This window comes from Plectropomus leopardus, chromosome 4, assembly GCF_026936395.1.
Source record: "Plectropomus leopardus strain MGB_pleo_1.0 chromosome 4, ASM2693639v1, whole genome shotgun sequence".
Taxonomy (NCBI): Eukaryota; Metazoa; Chordata; class Actinopteri; order Perciformes; family Serranidae; genus Plectropomus; species Plectropomus leopardus.
Window position 1 is genome coordinate 38,894,822 of NC_142179.1, and position 22,860 is coordinate 38,917,681.

Sequence of the window (22,860 nt, forward strand, 5' to 3'; positions counted from 1 at the left end):
TCTTTTCCTCTTCTTTTTTTACTCATTTCCTGCCTGCTTCCACCGTTAATACTGTTGTAAATACTTGCAGCTGTCATTATTGTAATTAGCATTGTTGTCATCGTTTTCATTGTCGTTGTTGTTGTTATTGTTGCTGTTGTTTTTGTTGTCTCTTGTGTCTTCCCCTCCCCTCTGTGTCCCCCAACCTCTCTCTTTTCTCTCTTCCTATCCACTCTAACGTTGTGCTGTCCGGTAGCATTGCCAATAAATCTCAGTACGGACTGCAACAGGAAGAAGTATGTCAGACTCCTCCTTTGCAGAGCAAATCTGTTATTGCACCTCAAGGCATCCAGACCTCTCGTACTGCATGCCTAAGCTGCCGAACAGGACAGGTTAAAAAAAAAAGAAAATAGAATACAACCTTTGTTGTGGGGCGCCATACTAGGTGAGCAACTTGGCTCCCCGATCTCACTCCCTCTTGACTTCAGCATTTGGTTTTCTTTCGTCACTTCTGTGTCTCTGGTATGCTAAACTGAACTGCCAGTCAGAGTGATTTCATTCACCGATGGGCTCAGATTCAACATGCTGAATTGACAGAAAAAAAGCCAACTTGCAGTGTTGCCAACTTGCCGAGTTTGTTGCTATATTGGGTGATTTTTCAGACCCTCTTGGCAACTTAATTTCTAAAAAGCGACAAGCAACAAATTTAGTGGAGAAGAAGAGAAATATAGTGCTATTCATTACCATGCATGCTGCTCAGAGAAGTTGCAGTCCATGGCTTTTTCGCCATCAATGCAAAGTCTCTCTTCCTCTCTTTCTTGTGCTCTGCAGTAGGTGTGTGACGGACAGAAGAGGACTGCTACTCATGGTGGGAATTCAATTGTAGTGAGTTTCTTTGACTAAGGTGAAGCTCTCGCTCTTTGCATTGGAAGTTCAAGAAAGTGCTGCACTGTATTCTAAGCCCCATAGCTCTCATTGCATATAAATTCTTTGTTGAGGATTTTTCATGGGAGCAATTTAATGCTATCATCTAGTGACATTTGAAGCTAGTGCTAGCCTTTGTTTTGTTTTTTAAGATTATTTTTGGTGGATTTTTTCCCTTTATTGATAGGACAACTGTAGAATGACAGGAAATGTGGGAGAGAGACGGGTAATGACACGCAGCAAAGGGCCACAGGCTGGAATCGAACCTAGGCCGCTGCAAAGGCCTTGGTATATGGGGCACATACTCTAGGTAAGCTAGAGGCTGCCCCCATGCTAGCCACTTAGCGAAAAAAGAATTATTGAAAAAGAGTTGGAGAACAATGCTAACGCCAAAGAGGGCCAACACTGTGAGATACACCACAGCGAACCAACACTGACTGACGGCCGACCGCTGGTTAAGTGTGTTAGTGCCTTTAACCACAGAAACTAACAGAGATTAACTCCCACTGCGAGTGGCGCTCTTCTTCTCCTGTCAGTCCTGCATGGCACAAGAGGAGAGAGACACTGATGGCAAAACAGCCGGGAACTGGACTTGTTTGAACAGCATGCATGAATTACAATATATTTCTCTTTTTTCCTGCTGGTCTCAATCATAGACTGAAAAAAGCTGAACGAGACACCCCCTCTTACCCTTGTTATGCTTAAGTGAAGTAAAAATATCAGAGATGGGCCATCTTGCAATGGTGATGTCTGGAGTCTGCGCTGTAGCGATATCTGCTGTGAGGGAGTTCCCACCAAAACACCTGTCCAACCAGCAACCTCACTGAATGCAAGCACATGGATTGGCACACATAGCTGTCAGTCATGGCGGAAAAATTTGTAGAATTTATTAAGGCATTATAACCAAACTTGTCATAACAACGATCACTTGAACGAACATCAGGGTGATCAGAACTACCTTCAGTGAACGAAGCCATCTTTGGGAAAAATGTATTAGGTGTCTACTTTGATTTTTTAGTTTGGCCCAGAGCCCTTTAAGAGAGTCGCGTCATCTCCTTTCGCTCCAATGGACCGTTTTTCACAACAATGGTGGAACGTGGAGCATCTCAATAGTTCCCGGAAGTAGCATTAATTGCTAGCAGAGTTGCAGCAGAGAAGACATTTGTGATGGGCTTTAACAGGGTAAGACGTGTAAAGAATCGTTTTTTATATTATCAGCATATCTTAGCTAAATTAACATGTGCATTAAAGCATGATATTGGATTATCTGCCGCTAAATTTAGTAGATTTACGAAGTAATAACATATGTTTACAGAGTAAGCTAACATTTGTACACTGTACTGTATATACTGAACACATTTCGTTAGCCGCTAACAGCCTGTCAATTCAAAATGTCCTGCTCTTTAATAATTTCATCGAAGATTGGGGAGTTAAAGTGAAGAAAAGGCTTGTGTGATTTATTTTACAGCTCAGAGTGAGTTACATGTCAGCTCTGTCAAAGATAACATGGTGCTTGATAGCAGAGTGGTATTTTGTGATATATTAGTATTAATATGGATAAGGAGTGCATATTTGAGACTAATAAATAATGTAAAAACATTACTGTAAACAGAAACGTAATTTAAGGGTGAATGTTTAGCTTTGTGATTCTGTTGACTCCATTTGTCTTAATTATGTTTCAGCTCAGCTGATTTTCGATTTAAGGCAAAGGGAGGGAAGCTGAAAGACCTGGATGAGATTTAAACAGAGTAAGTCATTTAGAAAAATGAAACATACTAGGCTTAATAGGGAATTATTCTAAACACTGGCATTGTTACACAACTGTATTATATTATTTCTTATTATGTTGTTATATATATAATCTTGTTATTGTATATTGGTAACTTACAATAGGATTACTGGGTGCTGGAGGAACTATTTCGAAGCGGGTTATAAAAACGCAGATTCAAATGGCCCTCCAGACACTTCCGGGAACTATTCAAAGCCTCCATGTGTCACATGACACCCGAGCATTTTGAACTTCTGTTGTCAGTACTCTGTTCTACTGCACTAGTTTAGCCAATGTCCATTCAGTAACATAAAGGGGTAGGCTTTATGACCTATAGACTACTGCAGTCAGACACCAGGGGTGATCAAGCCTGAAAAGTTACACTTTGTGGGAGCTGTCATTATGTCCATTTTTATATACAGTCTATCGTCTCAATAAGTTGCTAAATTTGTTGCTGTTTAGAAATTAAATTGCAAAGAGGGTCTGAAAAGTCGCTAGAAACAAAGTTACCAAGTGACCACAGTTATCAGTGCTTTGGAATGGAAAGCTTGACAGCCACAGCAACAGTAACTAAGAGGGCAATGGGGCAGCAAACAGTCAATTGAAACTGCATGATTTGAAAGCATTGCTGCCAAAACAATGAGCACATTTGAATAAACTTATATAAAAAAAATAAACGTACAGGTAGCAATTAGTTTAAACATCTGGCACTAATAAAAATGGATTGTAATTCCTCTGCAAAGATGAAAGATTCAAGGACTCCGACTCTGCCTCGGGGGAAAACCTCAGGTAGGCCTCTGTAAAAACTTAGTTAAGCTAGTTAGCATAGCTAGCATAGATAAGCAGCATGTGTTAGCTTTACATCTGTGATATAAAGAGGAAAACTCCACTGTGAAATAAATTAAATAATGACTACCTGAAATAGGTTTGTTTTAGTTAACTTGGCTAGCCAGTTAACCTATCACAAAACACATAAAAAGCAAGACCCTCATAGAAAATTGTATTGAAGCTGTATTACTAGGGCATATAGAGTTATTCTAAAGGCTACAGGCATAAGTTAAATGATAACAGTGACATGTTAACGTAAGCTAATCTTTCTTAAAGTCAGTCATTGCAGAAAATACATTGCATCACTGTAAAAATTACATTGTGTTATCATAAAACAACTATCAAGAAATTTTACAGTTCCATAGCTAAAAACAAACCATATGACTGATTGGGGCTTCAATGTGTCATTGGAGCCCTGAAAAAAGTTGAGGTCAGTTCAACTTTCATACTTTTTAGCAGCAACTAGTCCTTGGCGTCACTTTGTAGTGTCATTTCTCTGGCTACCTTTGAAAATGAACTGTAGCCTGTTGCTGTTTTGCTCGTAGCAAGATGTAACAGAAGTCTAGTTGGGAAGTTATAATAACTTACTCAAGAGCTAGCTAAGTTAACTGAACTAAATAACTAAATACTAACTAAATACATTTTGAATATAATCAATACAGCGCCATTTTCATTTCCAGAGAAACAGACTGAAGCAGAGGTCTGTGTCACAAAACAGGTCTTTTTCTCAAGACAAAAAGGATTGCCTAAGCCTGGTCTACCTCTGGAGGTAAGGCTTGCTGTATTGTTTTGTTTTTGCTGCTGGATGTGCCCCTTAGCAAGACATTAACTAATGCCATCTTCGTGTTAGATGGAGCCTACATAAATCATACACCTTCCAAACCTATTTTGACTTTCATTTGCAAAGTAGGCTACAGTTTTTAATTGTGAATTAAGGAAGCTGAAGTCTGTGTATTCTGTTTTTATTCTACTGTCATACAGAAAAAAGTTGAACAAGAGAAGCGGTGGAGGCATGTCCTGATTGATGAGCACAACAGACTAACACTTGCTATGAAAGAAAAAGAAGCTAAATTGAAGGAGCTGGAGGAGTTACTGAAAGCAAAAAACCTTCAGCCCACAAATTACAATAATGAAGACACATATAAGCAGGTAAGTGTGCACCCAGGAGCCTCAGGGCGTGTGTCCACATAGTATTTTTCTTTAGCAGAAGAACCTATCACAACTGACACTGGATGAGAGGCAGGTCACCCTGGACAGGTCTCCAGACTGTCACAGGGCTGATACATAGAGACAGACAACCATTCATGCTCACATTCACACCTATAGCGAAATTTAGAGTCACCAGTTAACCTGCATGTCTTTGTGCTATGGGAGCAAGCCGGAAGACTGGAAGAAAATCCTGACTGACACAGGCAGAACATGCAAACTCCACAGATATGGGCCCCATGGATAAAATTGCTAACCACTGCACCACCATGCCAGCCCCTGTTTATTCGTGATGACTGACCAAGGGGCCCATAGGATCAGTCAGTTCATGTAACGTTTAGTGTAGTGCTACTGTTAATGTGTGTTTCAGTGATAGCAGTACTCACTACCCAGTTTAAGTGTCAGAAATTATAAAGTAAATGGGGCTTTATACACAATAAAATGCAGAATTTTCTTCCCGCTTGGGCTTTCTTCCACCTGTTGACCAACTAGTTTGTCTGAAAATGGGCCTGCATCTTCTCAAACTGCTCCGCACAACTCATGTCTCTGTGAACATGCTATTGTTACCATCATACCATCATGTCTCCACTATCAATATATGCATGAGACTCTTATCAACACCTACAATATTTGCATGTAACATCACATGCTATTATAGAGTGCTGTTAGTACCTTTACACCTATCACTATTGTTATATGACATGCTATTGTTACCATTAATGCTGCACATCTCTCCCCCTCTCTCTCCCCCTCTCTTTCTCTTTCCTTTTTGTCATCGTTATTTAATTGTTATTTATGACATCTATTGCACGTCTGTCCATCCTGGAAGAGGGATCCCTCCTCAGTCGATCTTCCTGAGGTTTCTGCCATTTTTCCCCCCATTCCAGGTTTTTTTAGGGGGGTGTTTTTCCCTAGACAATGTGAGGGTCTAAGGGCAGAGGGATGTCGTACGGTGTAAAGCCCTCTGAAGCAAACTGTGTTTTGTGATAATGGGCTTTATAAATAAAATTGACTTGAATTGAACATGAGCACTAGTCTCTAGTTCTTTTTCAACAATGACAGAGACAGCTGATGCCTGATGAATTCATTTACATTTTAAGTTGTAGCATGTCTTCTTTTATGCTACCCTAGCATCACTGATCACTTACCATAGCTTTTGTTTATTTTTTTAATGTTAGCGTATACGTCAGCTGGAGAACAACCTTGACAAGATGAGGATGAAGATCACAAAGGCTAAAGACATTCAGACCACTTATCAACACATTCATGGGCACCTGCAGCAGGTGAGCTATGCTGTTTGTCAACGACTATATGAAACGACTATATAACGACTATAAACGACTATACTGCTCCAGCAAGTAGGTCAAACCTTAGTAACGAGCTGCAGACGTGTTTTCTAGCCCCTGTTGAGTCTGCTGGCCAACTTGTGCTTATACCCTCTAGAGATTGTGAGGTTTCCAAAACTAAATAAATGCACCAGATATAAACACAAAACTGCTCAGATTGCTTGGTCTTGTTAAGGCTAAGATATCTGCTAAAAAAATTATTTTCCCATAAACAGATGTAGCTATTACATCCACAAACTTAACCTGTATTTTAAACTAGTATTTCCATATCAGAGGCACAGCTGATGGAGGATAACATTTTCAATAACAAGAGCATTGTAAAGTCCAAAGGTCAGAATTAATGAACAAATGATAGATGTAATCATTTCCAAAATTCACATGTTGTTAATAAATATTCTGCTCCAGTCCGTATTTGATGGTGCTTATACTTTCCTAGTGCTGAACTGAGTAGTTTTTAGTGAAGTTTGCTGTTTTATGTTCCAAACTGCAAATGTCACTTTTTGTCAGTGTTTATAATGTGTCTGTTCAGAACATGGTGGTTTATTCGGGGCACTGTCATGTTTGTGTCATTGTATAGTTTACACCAATAGTGAGTTGGCTGTGACACTTTAACATACTAGCTGTATTTCAGTGTTGACAGAAACTGGTGCAAAATGATTAATATAGATACACATTGCTTGCCTTCTGCTGTTAAAAACACAGCAAACACAGTTGAACCAACCAACTCCAGAATTAGACTTATCATGAGTATTTCTCTGATAATTTGTTTACAAAATGTTTAACCCATTCCTCTCATCCTCTTTCAACCATCCATCAAGAAAGAAAATAAGTCTCTCCTGACTGAAAAACCATTATTACAGCTATCGTTATTCTAGTATCACACTGAGATTCTAGCCACGTGAAAAACAATATTAAAATAGGCAGCAGTGTAAAATATTGACACAAACCCATTGTCTCATTAAGCTGATGTTTTATAATTGACTAGGAGGTCTGTGGTATGCACAAGGTCCTGGACCAGAAACAGCATGCAGTTGCCATTGGACAGGCAGAAGTGGACAAAGCAAACAAACAGTTCCAGTCAGCAGCAGCTGTTGCAGACGGTACACTGGTAAGACTTCGCCATCACAAACATAGCTTAACCTGACAACAGCACTGAGGTTTGATGTGCCATTCAGACTGCTGTTTGGAGGCTTACAGGAGTCCTTCAGATCCACTGGGTTCCCAGTGAGATGTAAACCTGATTCACTTCACTAATATACTAGTATCAGAAAGCTCAGTGCTTCACAGAGAAATACAAACTGTCGATATTCAGAGACTGTGCTCTTAAGCGGGCTTCCAGGAAATCGTGATGTCACAACTATAAAATATAGACTGTTTCAGACTTGAATATAAACATCTAAAGCTGCTTTTCCATCACCCTACGAACAGGTACCTAGAGCCTAAATATACTGTATGTAGTGTTTCCACTGCAGACAGTACTCTTACATGTGGGTGGGTTTGTTGTTACTCGCTGCTCCATCCAGCAGCACTCGCTATATTTCCTTGTTTAAAGGTGATGCAGAGTGAAGTCTGCACCCCATTTATTGTCCACAGAATGAGGCTGCAGGCTGTAGAAAGAGTCACTCTCGATTTAAAAATAGTGGGTTTGTGCGTTGTCACCTTGAACAAGGGTTTTTAGTGCAGCCAAAGAGTATCGGAACAAGGACACTTTTTTCTGCGAATGTGGATGACAATATATGCAGTTCACAGTTTGGTTGCCATCAGTATATACATCTTTGAAAGTGTCCGTCATCCGAGTGAGAGAATAAGAACAGATGAAGTGGTCAAAGTTGTCATGTTTAAATTTAAGGTGTGTTGATGGATTCACGTCGTCATCTCATGCATTCAGTAACATTACAAGTAAAACGTTCCACTTTAAAAGTTGCCAGCAGCCGGCCCAGTGAATGACTTTTTTTCTCTCATACTCCAGCTGCTGCTAGAGGCTGCAAACATCCTTTCATTTTATAGTTAGAGTTTACTAATGTATGAAAAACTTGTCACAGTATAAACAGTGGTTAAAGCAGCCACAGCCCAGTACTGAGCAGACTGTTGATTCTCTTCTGACCAATCAACAGACTGCAATGGTTCAGCTCCACCTTTTAGTACCAGCTCTAGGTGCAAGGTACCCCAAGCAGAGGGGAGACGAAAAATGGGGACCGTTCCAAAGGTACCATCCACAACTTTTCAGAATGGAAACGCAAAAAACGTGTATGGAACTGAGCTGAACTGAACCGACCTGCTGTTTGAAACGCCCTATGGTTGCAGATATGGTTAACCATCAGAACCATTCAGGGTAGTTAAACAATTGACAATAAACAATTAAATAGATTACATAGGAAATACATTAACGGGATGCACGGACAAAAAAGTGATGTCAAGGCCATATTACAGAACATCAAGCCTATTTTAGTCAATAAAAACATTGCATCAAAAGTTTTTTGAAAGCTATCCTTTTTTAAAGGGGCACTTGTAAAACATATTCCAGTACAGATCTCTGAAAACATGCCCTTAAATGTAATTTCTAACATATTCCACCGGATTACAAAACTAAATATAAGGATTATATTTAAAATACTTAATCTTCGACTTATATGTCTGGATATCATGTTTTCAAATTCAAATTCAAATTCAAATTCAAAAAACTTTATTTGTCCCCAGGGGGCAATTTAAGGCACACAGAGCAGCATGACAAGCAATAACGTAAAGATGAAAGTAAGAAGGAGAGAAAAAATAGAAATCAAAATAAAGATAATTTAAATATTTGTGTATATACAGTATATAGGTGAATAAAGTATAATAATAATATAATAATAATTATAAGGTGCATGTAAAGGAGGTAATTGTGCTTAAAAACAATTTCACAGCTTGAAAGTCCGTGTGGCGTGTGTGTGTGCATGTGGTGTGTATGTTTGTCTGTGCGTGTGTGTGTATTGTAAGATGTGTGTGTGTGTATGTTTGTGTGTGTGTGTGTGTATGTTGTGTGTATGTATGTTGTGTGGCGTGTGTGACTGTTATAAACAAAAATATAATAAGAATGAAATATGTCTGTATGTACAATTTTACAGTAATAAAGGAACATAGAGTTCACTGATAAGGTGCGACTGAGAGGAGGTAGACATGAACAGTTTTTTTTTTGTTTGTTTTTTTTTCCTTTTTTCCTTCCCTTTCCCTTTTTCTTTCCACAGCTTTGAAAGTCCGTGTGGTTTGTGTGTGGAGGAGGGAGAGGGGGGTTAGGAGGAATTGAGGAGGAGAACAGCCTTGGAAACAAAGGTTGCTCTCCTCCTCTGTGTCCTGCAGCCTGGGCAGTGGAGACGTCGTCCCGAGGGGAGCCACTCAAACAGAGCATGGAGAGCATGAGAGGGATCCTGCAGGATTCGGTTTGCTAGCCTGACTGTTTGCTGTTCACAGAATGAGGAAAGAGTTCTTATTGGTAGACCAGTGATCTTGGAGCAGACTCTGACAGTGCTCTCCAGACGGTTTCTGTTCTGGAGGCTGATTCATGCCAAGAGAATGAGACAGTTTCCTGATTATGCATCTACTCTGTCATTGTTGTGTGGCGATTGCACTGCACAGACTTTTTGCTTTTTTCATATGACTTTCACGTGTGTCCTACCAGCAGACACAGTTGATCTTACTGGAAGACATGTTTATTACAACATAAACCTGACGTCATAAAAGATCTTGTATCAAAAACTTTAAGTAAAAGATTCAGCCTTACATAGTGTATTTCACACATGGTACAGAAGCATGTCTAACATTGGTCCAACCTGTTTAACACTGGATTTTGAACATCTATAAGGTCTTTATCTTCTAACCTTTAGACATCCTGCAGCCTGCTCACATGCCTGCATGCAGAAGTTGAAGGACTCAGAAATATTTTACCATGACAATGGTTGAATCATACATTCACACGATCGCTATTATTTTTCATCATGACTTTGACATGGTTCCATATTAAAACATTTTTCTATAAGAGCTTGAGATAAAATCTATGACTCATATTGACCTTATGGAACCTTTTTTCTAACATAATTAATCACTTTATTTTGTTCCTTTCTTTCTGTCTAACCCATCAGGGCAGGATGGCACAGATGGAATATGAGACCATGGGAAAGAAAAGAGAAATGGATCATGAGCTGTATGAACTGGGTGCAGAAGAAAAGGAGATGAAAAGGCAAATGGAAACACTTCAGCATCTCAGCCCCACAGGGCAGAGTAAGCTGAAAGAGCAGGTATGAATGAAAAAGGAACTAATCTGATAATGTTCTGATCAAGATAAAATAAGATGCAGATAAATCAGTTTGTAAATAAATGATTGTTTATGGTTTATTAACTGTTGGTATATGTTTTTTTTCACGTGCAGGAAATTGAAGAGGAAGGTGTAGAAACACATGACATTCCTGTCACAGGTCTGACAACAAATGACTTGCTTTATTTCATTGCCTCGGTGGTTGTGCCACGCTGTTACAGGTTGTGAAATACTTAAACACCAACCAAATGTCTGCTGAGCTCTGACAGATCATAAACTCTAAAGGACTCTGAAATTAAAAGCAGCATGAGCAGGTACACATGTATAAGATATGGAATATGAAAAAACTGACATGCTTGCCAAGTACAAACCTCAACAAAAGATTAACCCATTATGAACCAGAATTCCATCAGGGCTGGATGTGAACTATAATCAAAGCTAAATCCTTTTTACGAAGACATTATTATGACTAGGGATGGGGATTAAAACCTCGTTCTATTAAGGACCTGATTCGCTTTTTTCAAAACAAATCATTAAGGTGTGAGCTTAATGATACTGCTATTGAGTCTCATGGGTCCTATAACATAACGTTGCATCTTGAGTTGAGTCACGTCTTTTTAATCCAATCACTGGTCCACAGACATCAATTGTTCAATTGTCTTTGGGTTAAAAAAACTCCATCATCTCCGTCAACTGCTGCAGCGGCACAGCCAGCTCAGTCTTCATCATCATCCACTCACAGCAGCAGTGGGAAGCACACTCACACTTTGTAGCAAGTCCTGTCTGTTAAAAATAGCAATCCAGTGTTGAAATCCAAGTTAGCTAGTTAGCTAAATAAACAAGGCTGCATAAGGTTTCATATTGATGTGTTCAAGGTTGGCTCAGTAAAATGACAATTATGCAAAGGCATCTCATACCACCTCTAAAGGGTGCCTCTGTGCGTAGGTGTCTGATGCCAACAGGCCACTGATTGTATGTCGGAATGATCTACTAGGATTGATAGTTGAAGTTGATAGTGAAGTTTACGATTGATGGTGGCCATGTTTTTCTATCTGATGTTGTTCATTTAACTTGTGTGTGTCCATCTTGTTCTGCCAAATGCCAAATTTAGTGTTAATAGAGTCAAAAGTTTTTAAAAAAGATATTCAGTTTTTCATATCGTGTAGAGTAGCAAAAAAATTCATCATGGTGGATTTAGGGGCCATGCATATGGAGCATCTTGAACCGCCTGGAAACACTCTTGTGTCCATGCTGTGCCAGCTTTCATGAGCACAGAGAAAGGTTGCGTCTGAGGTTGCTTAGCAACTCAGCTCAGGTTATCCCTGCAATAAAATGATCGACCTCTCCACAACATTAATCACAGACGGATATTTACTGAGGAGAGATATCTGCCGGCTTTGATTGGTTTTTCCTCATCACATGACATGCGGTGCATGTAATATTTGTGTAATAGCTGCTATTTATATTTGCTATTATCGTTATTTTATCTATCCTGTGCACGACATTGCCATTATTTTTTTTTATCTTATCTCTCTTTTCATCATCATTGATTTTTTTTCCTTATTTTATCCATGTGCAATTACATTTTTTATTTGTGATCACGGAGGCTGGTGCAGTGTGATAGGGCAGGTGCACAGCATGGAGGCCTCGTAAACTTAACTTCCTTATTTCAAGGTGAGATTTAATCCAGGTTATCAGTGTACACTGTGTTTTGTCTTTTGTTTTTCTGTGTGTCTCAACTCATCATATCAATTAATTGTCTGTGATTGCAACTTTGCATTGCACTGTTACCAAGACACATTTCCCTCAGGAGACAATAAAGTTGATGTTGATCTTGATGTGAGCGTAAATAAGTGAGGTCATTAGGTATTGACAGTGCTGGTATGTGCTCTGTGTGTCTCTGCAGATCATCAGTGTTATGATGTCTGTGGTGCTTTGCTGTCTGACATGAAAGTGGTCAAGGATATGGAGGCTCTGAGAGAGGCTCTGGGCTGTGCTGATGTGCAGGTAGACAATTTAATTCAAGTTGCAATCACGTGTTTTTAGCGATACCATTTTAGCAGTCAGATTCCCTTCTGTTGCCCGGAAGAGACCTTTTGAGTTGACTGATTCATCTGACATCATGACATGAATCCGATTTTCTCCAGCATTTTTTTTTTTTTTTTCATCCTTAATAGTTTCCTTGCTAATCCACTGTATAGGTTGTAATTATACAATTTGCCTCAGGGGGTTTTATGTTTCTAAATACTTGATTTCTTTTCTTTACTGCCTCATCACAGTCCTCAATCCACCCATGAACAATAAGAAGATCCCTGGGGACCTCTCTAAAAGGAATTGTTTCAGAGGATACTCTCAATATCATGCAGTTAATGAATCATAATACTCATCTGTAGAGCTGTCACTATTGACCTCCCCTAAACCACCTTCAAACCCTTCCTTAAACTTGCCCCATTCAGCTCAGGCATAATCACATCTTTGAACCCTTTCCCCATGTAACAAAATTTGAGACCTTCCAAACTGGCTAAGAACAGGAAAATTATTGCCACCTCGCTGAATCTCTTTCCAGAACATTCCATTCCCCAACTCCTGCTAAAGCATCAGATACAAACAAGACATTTGAAACAACTTCATTTGAAATTGGGTTGTTCTGCTGTCATTTATAATCCCTAGATTATTGTTGTCTATAATTTCCTCAATCACAGCACCATTTGCATCTTTCCTGACTTTCCCACAAAGGATCAAAAGATTTTTTTGAGAAATCACACCAATGTGGTCAGGGTTCAAAGGTTTAAACACTTATGAAAGGTGTCTGACAGCAGCACAAACTGGATATTGCTCACGGTTTCAAAGGGCTGACAATGCTGGATCAGTTTCTTCCAACTACTTGCACATGTCATCTACATCTAAATCCTGTCCTTCCCTGCTCTCTTCCCCCTCTCAGACTGGTTCATTATTGTTGGCTTGTCCTCATACACTTCACCATCTATCACATCGACTAGAAATTCAAGAAAGGATTCCTTGTTCATTTAAACTACTTCACGCTTAGCAGTGGTAGATGAATACAAATGAGTTGCAATTGCCGCCCATAAAAGTTTTTGCAGAATTGATTGAGCCACGAGATGCTTCCACTTGTAACAGCTTGTGTGGAGGAAATCATAAGCTTTTCTGACTTCATGAACTTGCGTTGTTGTGTGTGTCGTCAACACTTTCTGGAGGGAGCCATAGGATACATAGATACATTTTGGAGTAGACACTTTACAACTCATCACTCACTTGACCTTTTCAAAAAACTTTTCATCTGGGCACATTTTTTTAATGTTTCTTTTTAATGAAATTTATTTAATTAGGACAATGCACATTAATCAACATATCAGCAACATATCAGCACATCAATGCAAATATGCCAGAATTAGCACAATAGCTAAATTTCATCCGTAGTCCTAAAGCAGGTAACACAAAGAACATAAAACATAAGGCAAATTCACAATTACATCCAGCTGACCAGCAGACAAAACACAGAAAACATCAGACTTTACAGACAAATGGACACATTTTGCACATTACAACTAATAGATCCACAGACATTGTCAAAAATGGTTAAGAAGCAGGACTTGCCATTAGCCTGCGGATACGGGCATCAGAAGAGGAGACATATTATGAATGAGTACGTGACTGGTTTGTCTTTCCTGTCTGCCTGTCTTCATAGGAGCTAGTAAACAAGGTGGTGTCACAGCGAGCCACCAAGGAGCAGCTCCTCATTGAGGTGACCCAGCATGAGCAACTGGCCAGAAGGGAGGCCAGAACCCTGGCTGATCTGGAGCTGCAGTTCACAGAACTCAAGTTCAGAGCCAAACCTGCAGCTACAAGGTACCGACATGGAAGCTCTGCCTCACAGTCTGACTTATTCATCCTTCAGATGTTTGTACTTGGAGTCATATTTATTCAGCTCCTCTTATTCTAAGGTATGTGTTGGATGAGAGCCAAAATGAGGAGCCCAAATGAGTTATCTAAGATGGCCACCTAATATACTATATCAAATCTTTATTACAGTCAAATACAGTGTCATTCATACAGAGCTGTAACTTTAAGTCCACTGACTAAACTGATTAATATGAGCAGATAAAAACTAATCTGATATGTTACTGCTAGAATAATTGTTTAGCTCATCTTTTGAAGACCAAAAGTCAATGGTTGCAGTTTCTTAAATGTTTCTGTTTTTATTGGTTGGTAGAATCAATCCTTACTCATATGCAATATATGTATATGTAATAGTTATACTTCCTACCTGCAATAATGTGAATTCAGCCATTCAGCCTGTCTAGTTAATATGTTTTGTATTTTTCACTGTTTACTTTACTTGTATACTCATATTGGTCTGTGTTTCTTACTGATGCATATTTCACTTATTAAACTGCTTTGTGTCTTTTTACTGATGCTTCTCAAATTGCATTTCCCCCTTTGCTACTCTGATGTTGCAAATTCCCTTGCTGTGGGATTAATAAAGGATTGTCTTATTTTGTTTCATCTAATCTCATCTCATGTCATGCCCTTCATATGCCTAATGAGCCATTTTACTGCCATGTTTAGCTTATATAATGAGGAGAGAGAGGGGCTGTCTTAAAGAACTACATCTGTTTGTTTTTGTTGTTTTTTAGGTTTGACAAGCTGAAGGGACAAATGCAGGCAAAGCTGAATCAGGAAATGGGCCATGTTCAGCAATTGCAGGCGAAGCTGAGGCAGTCTCAGGACCTGTTGGATACTGTTGAGCAGGGGGTCAATAACCTCTATTTCAGGATGAGCTGCATTCCTGTGGAGGTCTGACACAAAAACAGACCAGTTTTTTTGTTTACCACTGCCTTAAACCTTTAGAGCCTGCTTTAATATTACACACACTGGTATTGCTCTGCACACAAAATGTGCTTTTCAAAATCAAACTAATTATACATTAATATTATTTCCTACTTTTGCTGAATTTCTTTTTAACCAACATCAGTCCAAATCATAAATGTCAAATATTCACTAACTTTCAGAATTTGAGCCCTTTAAATGCTAGGCTCTTTTCATGACGCCATTATGTTTTTAGATGGATAAAACAAAACATAAAATTAATTATTTTCAGTATACTACAGATATTTTTTTGGATTATCACAGTTTAGGCCCTGCAATAGTCTGGCGACCTGTCCAGGGTGTACCCCGCCTTCTGCCCGATGATAGCTGGGATTGCCTCCAGCCCCCCCGGGACCCTTACGAGGACAAGCGGTTACAGAAAATGACTGACTATCACAGCTTAGAATATGTCAATGATTGGCAGCAACATTGATTTTTATCTTGTGCAGTGTCAAATACTCATGCTCATACCACTCTGCACACAAAATGCACTTTTCAAAATTAGGCTTTAAAAAATGTCATGAATTAAGATTATTCTCTACTTCCATGAATTTTAATTTTTTAACCAACATCAGCCCTTAGTCATAAATATCAAATATTCATTCATGTTCAGAATTTTAACCCTTTAAATGCTAGGTTCTTTTCATTATGCCGCTATGTTTTTAGATGAGAAAAAAAAAACCAAACAAGCAAAAAAAAAAAAATTATTATTATTATTTTCAAAATACTACAGTATATTATATTTTTTTGGGATCATCACAGCCTAGAATATGTAAATGATTGGCAGCAACATTGATTTTTATATATTATTATTTGTGCAGTGTCAAATACTCACGCTAATACCACTTTGCACACAAAATGTACTTTTCAAAATTAGGCTTTAAAAAATGTCATGCATTAATATTATTTTCTACTTTCATGAAGTTTAGTTTTTTAACCAACATCAGTCTTAAGTCATAAATATCAAATATTCATTCACGTTCAAAATTTTAACCCTTTAATGCTAGGTTCTTTTCATTATGCCACTATGTTTTCAAATGAAAAAAACAAGAAATGAATTATTTTCAGTATATTACATGCAAAGTGGATTTTTTTTGATGATGACAGCCTGGGATATGTCAATGATTTGCAGCAATATTGTTTGTGTAAGTGCATCTAGTGGAAATAGCATTTATATTCTCCATATGCCAAATATGGTAAAAATGTTGTCAGGTGAAAAATAGTAAAAATGACAAATTCCAAGTCAAAAGCTCAGAATGACACCCAGAATTAATGCAGTGCGTGTTTTTATGCTTTGATGGCTGTGGGATCAAAAATGTCAGTTTGAATGGGTTTCAATGGAGCATGTTTTACACTTAACGTCTGAATGTAACTATTTAGTTTCCACAGTGTATTTTAGACTTATTGTAGGAGCTGAGCTGGAAATTCCAAGATTAAAAATAAATATACAATCTTGCCAAAATGTATGCCATATGCATGAACACAGACAAAATGATCAAAAAATTAAGAATGAAAGGCATTAAAAGATGGTAATACATGTGACTTAAAATGAATTAGATAACTAAAAATGGAATAAAATAAGAGGAATAGACCAATAAAAGATGATAACACAGTAAAACCAAAAACTCAAAAAATAAAAAATGAGACCAAATAATACAAACCAGCAGAAGTAAAAACACACTGTTTTAAACTAAGTTTAAACTTGTTCTTAAAACAAGTTTTAAACTAATAAAAGATATAAAATAAAATAGTGGGTGAATACTGTCTGTTGACAGTACACTCAAAAAGTCAAGAATAATGAATCTGTGCACACACTCTAGTTAGAGTTTGCTGTATTTTGTCACTTTTTCTCTGTAAACAGAACACATACTGGAAGCCTGCGCTCAGTTCCTATGTGGTGTGGAGTTTAGACACATTTGAAGAGTCCACAACTGAGCTAGTGAGCTAAATGCTAAAAGTCAGCATGCTAACATGTTTATAATGACAGTGGTAACATTCTAGTTAATATGTAAAAATGTTCATCTGAGGCTGATGGAAAAGTAGCCCTGTAAAGATTTGGTCATAAACTTAAGTATCGGACAAATTAAAATGTTGATGATTAGGCTTAATGAAAAGTCATAAGATGCCCACTGTGATTACAGTTTATTCTGAGGGGAAAAACAAACCTCTTGACAAAAGGAGCCAACAACTGGGTTAAAATAACACCATTGAGGACTGCAGGCCTCCAAGTGTTTCTCATGAGTTTCTGTTGTGTTGATGAAAAATGCAATTTAATTTTTGTTCACATTTTTATACTAAAAAAGACCAAAAAAAAGTCTGTTTATCTTTACATGATGTCTGACTGAGTAAATCTGGCCTCTTGACAGGTCTTGTCAGCCAGTGCATCCAGTGCTGACAGGATGGACAAACTGAGGGACATCAGCGCCCGTCTGCCAACATTACTGCAACGAGCATTCGAGCAGAGACCTGAGAGCAGCAGCCAGAGCCCAGAGACGGTGTTACAGTTCTCTTTTTATCTGCTCTCAATTCTCCAATCTGACCCAGACCTTTGTAAAGGATAGTTAACAGTTGGTGTGCTCTTTCTTATATTCTATGCTGATGTAATTATTGGAGCTTTCCTACACGGGACATGGACACGTTATGTAAGCGGGGCTGAGTGAGGTTCTTTACCTGCCACACAGGCTGCCTTTGTGTGGTTGCTGCCAGCTTTATTGAGTTTTACCAAGTGGTAATGCAGGATTTGGGAGCAATTTGGGGTTTAGTATCTTGTCCACAGACCTATCTTGTCCAAGGATACTTCCACATGTGAACTGGAGGAGCCAGCATCATTTTTTACAGTAGCAAGCATAGCTTTTGTGCTCAGTGTAGCAGCTTCAGTTGATTATAACAGACATGCTCTGCTTTGGCAGACGTGTTGCACTGGGCCTGTGTCCCATGTATATAGGCCACAACCTTATTATAATAAGTATAATAAATAATTGTGCAATCAGGGTACAGATACTCAGCTTTTGTGCATCCTCTCAGTATCTTTAAATTGGTCTATTTTGCAATATTTTCCACAGATTTTTTCATGCAACTAACATTTTAGAAAACACATTTTCTGTCTTAACCACATTTGCATGAGAAGATGATAGTAGTATAAATGTGTTTTTGGAGATTTCGCAAATGAATTTATCAGGTTATACTGTAAGTATCTAGTCAAGTCAAGTCAGTTTTATTTATAAAGGCCATTATCACAAAACAGTTTGCCTCAGAGGGCTTTATAGCATATGACATCCCTTTGCCCTTTGACCCTCACATCACCTGAAGAAAAACTCCTAAAAAATAACCCCTGTAAATGGGAGAAAAAAAGGAATAAACCTCAGGAAGAGCTGCAGAGGATGATGACGGATCCCTCTTCCAGGACGGACAGATGTGGTCCAGTCAACCTGAGCCAGCCCTAATTATAAGCTTTATCAAAGAGAAAGGTCTTAAGCCTACCCTTAAAAGTGGAAATGGTCTCCGATGGTTCCAGTTGTTTATAAGTTATGCATTTAAAGGTGTAAGAAATTAATTTTGGTTTAAATTCACTGCCCATTTAAGACAATCTATTTTTAAATAGCTTTTCTTTTTTTGTAGTTCATAATCATGCGTTCAAGTCGTTTGATAGGTGAGTCTGTTGCCTTTGCTTTAGAAATCAGAATAGTTTTTGACAACTTTGCCTCCATGTCTTCTTCTTTCTTAGGTTTACAGTTTGCTGGAACAACTCAACAGGACAGAGTCAAGGAACAACAAGAGACTAACTACTCCTATACGTGAGTAGCAACTTACACGCCAGGATGTATCCACAAGCTTACTGTTGTTAAGAGAAATACACAAACACTGAGCTGACTGACAGAGAAACTGTTGGAAGGGTTTGAATCCAGTTAAAACATCCAAGATTCAGAGCACACACACACACACATATATATAGTGCACACACACACATATGTATATATATATATATATAAATATTCCAGGTGTGATTACTGTAAACACTGTAAACACATAATCATCATCAACACGCCCCCCTCCCCATCCCTCCGACCCCATCCACCAACCGCCCGCCGAGACGCAGCGAGGGCCGAGCCCAACCCTAGACAAACAGCTCCCAGACCCTGAGGAGGGAGTCTGTCTGTCCTTAGCTGGTACAGCCCATCTTTTGAGGTTGAGTTATTTATTAGTACTGTTTTATTATTATTATTTTTTTTTTTGGACAAAATCTTGGAACATAGTCCCGAGCCAAACAGCACCCAGACCCTGAGGAGGGAGCCTTGCCATCAAAGGGACTGTCTGTCAAGTACCCCCCCATCTCCACAGTGCTACAGCCGACAAGCTGTACCCCTGACAAACAGCCAGCAAACAAAATCACAAAGAAGGGGAGAGAAAGCATGCCGACCCCACCCAAACGACCTTCCCCAGTCTGACAGAAGATGATGGTGCCCCAGCACACCGGGTAGTGTGGTAGGGAGAAGGGGGGTTTACAGTCCCCCAATACATAGTGTAGGTAGTTGTGATTTATAACAACAATAATAATAGTAATAATAAATATGATGTAAACAATGATATTAAAAATCATAATAACAGTGTGTGATTGTGTATGAGGTTTAGGTAGGTAGTGTAGGTACTGCATTTAAAGGATGATTGGATTCAAAATAATTAAATGTTATAACTGAAGAGAGAGAAAGAAAAGAAAATAAATAAATCAAATAGTGTATAGTATAGTATAATAGTCAATAGTAAAAATTATAAGAATAATATTGTAAATGACTTTAGCAACAGTAATGTAATAACATATAATATAACAGAAAATGGCGATGATAATGATAATAACAACAACAACAGAAATAATAGCAATGTTGGGTAGTTGTTTTGTTGATAAACATGCGTCTAATGCTTCATGGTTGTCAGGTAACAAAAGGGGAAAAAAGAAAAAAGAAAAAAAAGATAATAAAATGAAAAAATACATTAATTAACCCACGCTATTTTTGGCTTTTGTCCATGTGTGCGCTTTTATTTTGGACTCTATGGACTGTTTTATAAATGAGAGTCCCGGTCCTGTAAATCTTAGTCCTTGATGAGAAAGTGAGCACCAGTGTGCCTAATCACTCATTGCTATCACAAGAAGGTGGCACACACACATAGTACACACATAGCACAGCACATCACACCAATGTTATTAAAAAAATATACAACCAGTTCAGAACTTACAGTATTGTAAAATAAATATTTGAGTTTAACTTTATGAGACTGCCTCTAAATGCTTTGAAACCTGGGCAAATTGGCTTGCCTTATTTCACAAACATAGGAAGAAGGCCATGAACAACTAAGGAAAAAATCAATTAACGAGAAATTACTCAAAAGTACAAGAAAATTACCCGACGCACAAAATAATATAAAAATATTTTTAGATACATAATTATGATAATTAGAAACATAGTTCTCTGGACATTTTTCCCTATTTTTTTTTGTTTTAGTTAGTATTTTTTTTATCTTAAATCTTTAAGTTCTTGCAATTTTTGAGACATTTCTGCCAAGTTTCTCATTGCCTTTTGCCCTCTGTTTCCCAAGAAGTCAAATGAAATGGCTCAAGATCCAAAGGTTTAATATTTGTGAAATGTGCCTGAATGCAGCACAAGAAAGGTAATGTCGATCCAGGTTTCAAAGGGTTAACTTCCTGTCAGGTATTATGATTTACTGACGTAGGTAACTACAGAGTTTGTTTGACACTGCATGTGTGAGATTGGGCCACAAACATCATCAACAGTGTGGAGGTACAGGTCTGAGGAAGCATTAGAGATTAATAGTCAGAACAGGTCAGAAATCTCACTCGGGGCCATCTCAAAGCAACTACAGCCCAATTCCATCAGTGCAATCAACTGTTCAGTTGTCTGCTGAGAGACAGTTGCTCTGAATGGTCAACAGTGACCACAAAAACAGGACTGTCATGTTTTACAAAAAAAGATCAGAATGCATACAAGGCTTCCATCATTTGTTAATCTTCTGTTGACTGAGAATCGACCTTTCTTTCTTTATGTCACAGAGACTCCCGAGCTTAGTGATGACGAAGAAGTGCTCTTCATCCCATGAGGAGATCAAATGCTGCAGGAACAGACTGATGGACGTCCTCAAGCAGAGCCAAGAGGAAGCAGAGGAGATCTGGACCACACAGTGGCTATAATAAAACTCATGAAATAAACAAGAGAACAGCAGGAAATGTTTTGCCTCGGTTGACTGCTTATATGATCATATCTGCAATTCACTTCAGCTTATGATAATAAAACCGTGATTTGATTAAATTTATAAATTCTTAAATTCCTTTTCAATCTATAATAGACTGCAACAGTATTTTTTGGACCTTGATACTGAGCAACAGAGCATATCGAATTTAATCAAATAAATGTGAGTTATTTGGGCTTTGCAGAGACATGTCCGTAATATTTACAGTAATTATTTGTCTATGCAAGAAATGTGTCCAGTGTAAGCAAGCTTGGATGATAACCTTCTGTGAGAACTGGAGGGCTGATATTGCAGCACTAGGTGGGAGCATTGTGTCTCTGATTCAAAGGGGACAGTTGCACATGATGGGCATCCAGTCATCCCTGTTTTTCCAACAGGGATGACTGGATTGACTCAACTGAGAGAGTCTGACATGGAGTGAACCTGTGTAACTAAAATGAGCATATTATAAGCCCTCTCTGAAACACTGGTAAGGAGGTGGAACGCTTGATTAAGCATCACGATATTTGACGATTACTTCATTTTCACAACAGGACCTGACAAAATGTTGGTACAAAATACCAAACTCCTAATGTCCTCCCAATCTGACAGACAAACATCTGCATATATACTGCACATGTAGATGAAGATTTGAGAGGGTTACATACATATAAAGTCAGCTCTGATGTAGATGTTGAGGTGGCAATTTGAAGACACATGCAGGAAGGTAAATGTTCACTTCATATTGTTGGAGTATGTAAGTATATGATACAATGTTCATGTTCATGTTCATTCCTTATTTCTTGTTTATTCCTTATATAAAAAGATAAGATATAGTCTCACAATAACTCAATATTCTAGTTAACAGTTTAACGTTTTGTATGATAAACTAACCTTTGGGGTCAGCAGTGTGAGTGAACGCATGAGTTCTGGATGACAGTTTAACGTTTTGTATGACAATATAAACCTGGGGTGCCAGTGGTGTGAGTGAAAGCATGACGTGAAGAGAGCTTGAGATATGGAGATGGGAGGAGGAGATGTGTTGGATGCATGGGGTCAAAAGGGGAATGGATGTGTGGTGCCTATAATTTTGTTCAACAGGACACCTAGATGGGAAAAACAACTCCTAATAAGGGATTGTCCTTGAAGTTGGCCAATCCCAAAAGTGATGCCATGCCGAAAGGGGGGCCAGATAACGAGGGGAGCCAACCAGAAGATGATTCTACCTTCATTTTCATTTCCTCATTGTAATAGTATAAAAGACTGGATCAGGGAAAGACAGGTTGTCAGAATGCAGGCTGACTCGCTGATGTTGTCGGCTAGGGAGAGGCATTTCTGATCCACAGCTCTGTAACTGCTTACTGCTTGTTGTTTGAAAAGATTCACTAAAGGTTCGA

At 38.5% G+C, this 22,860-nt stretch overlaps 1 protein-coding gene across 1 annotated transcript; it reads left to right on the forward strand.

Moving 5' to 3' along the window:
- Positions 1 to 3,414: 3,414 nt before the first annotated feature.
- LOC148189837 (coiled-coil domain-containing protein 183-like) lies at positions 3,415 to 21,651 on the forward strand. Its single transcript, XM_088076029.1, is given in 14 exon segments — positions 3,415 to 3,460; positions 4,180 to 4,268; positions 4,481 to 4,648; positions 5,884 to 5,988; positions 7,037 to 7,159; positions 10,167 to 10,322; positions 10,454 to 10,499; positions 12,246 to 12,346; positions 14,046 to 14,206; positions 14,995 to 15,154; positions 17,593 to 17,721; positions 18,951 to 19,020; positions 21,288 to 21,315; positions 21,317 to 21,651. Coding segments are annotated over 14 exon segments (1,491 nt in total). The 3' UTR covers positions 21,426 to 21,651.
- Positions 21,652 to 22,860: the final 1,209 nt, after the last annotated feature.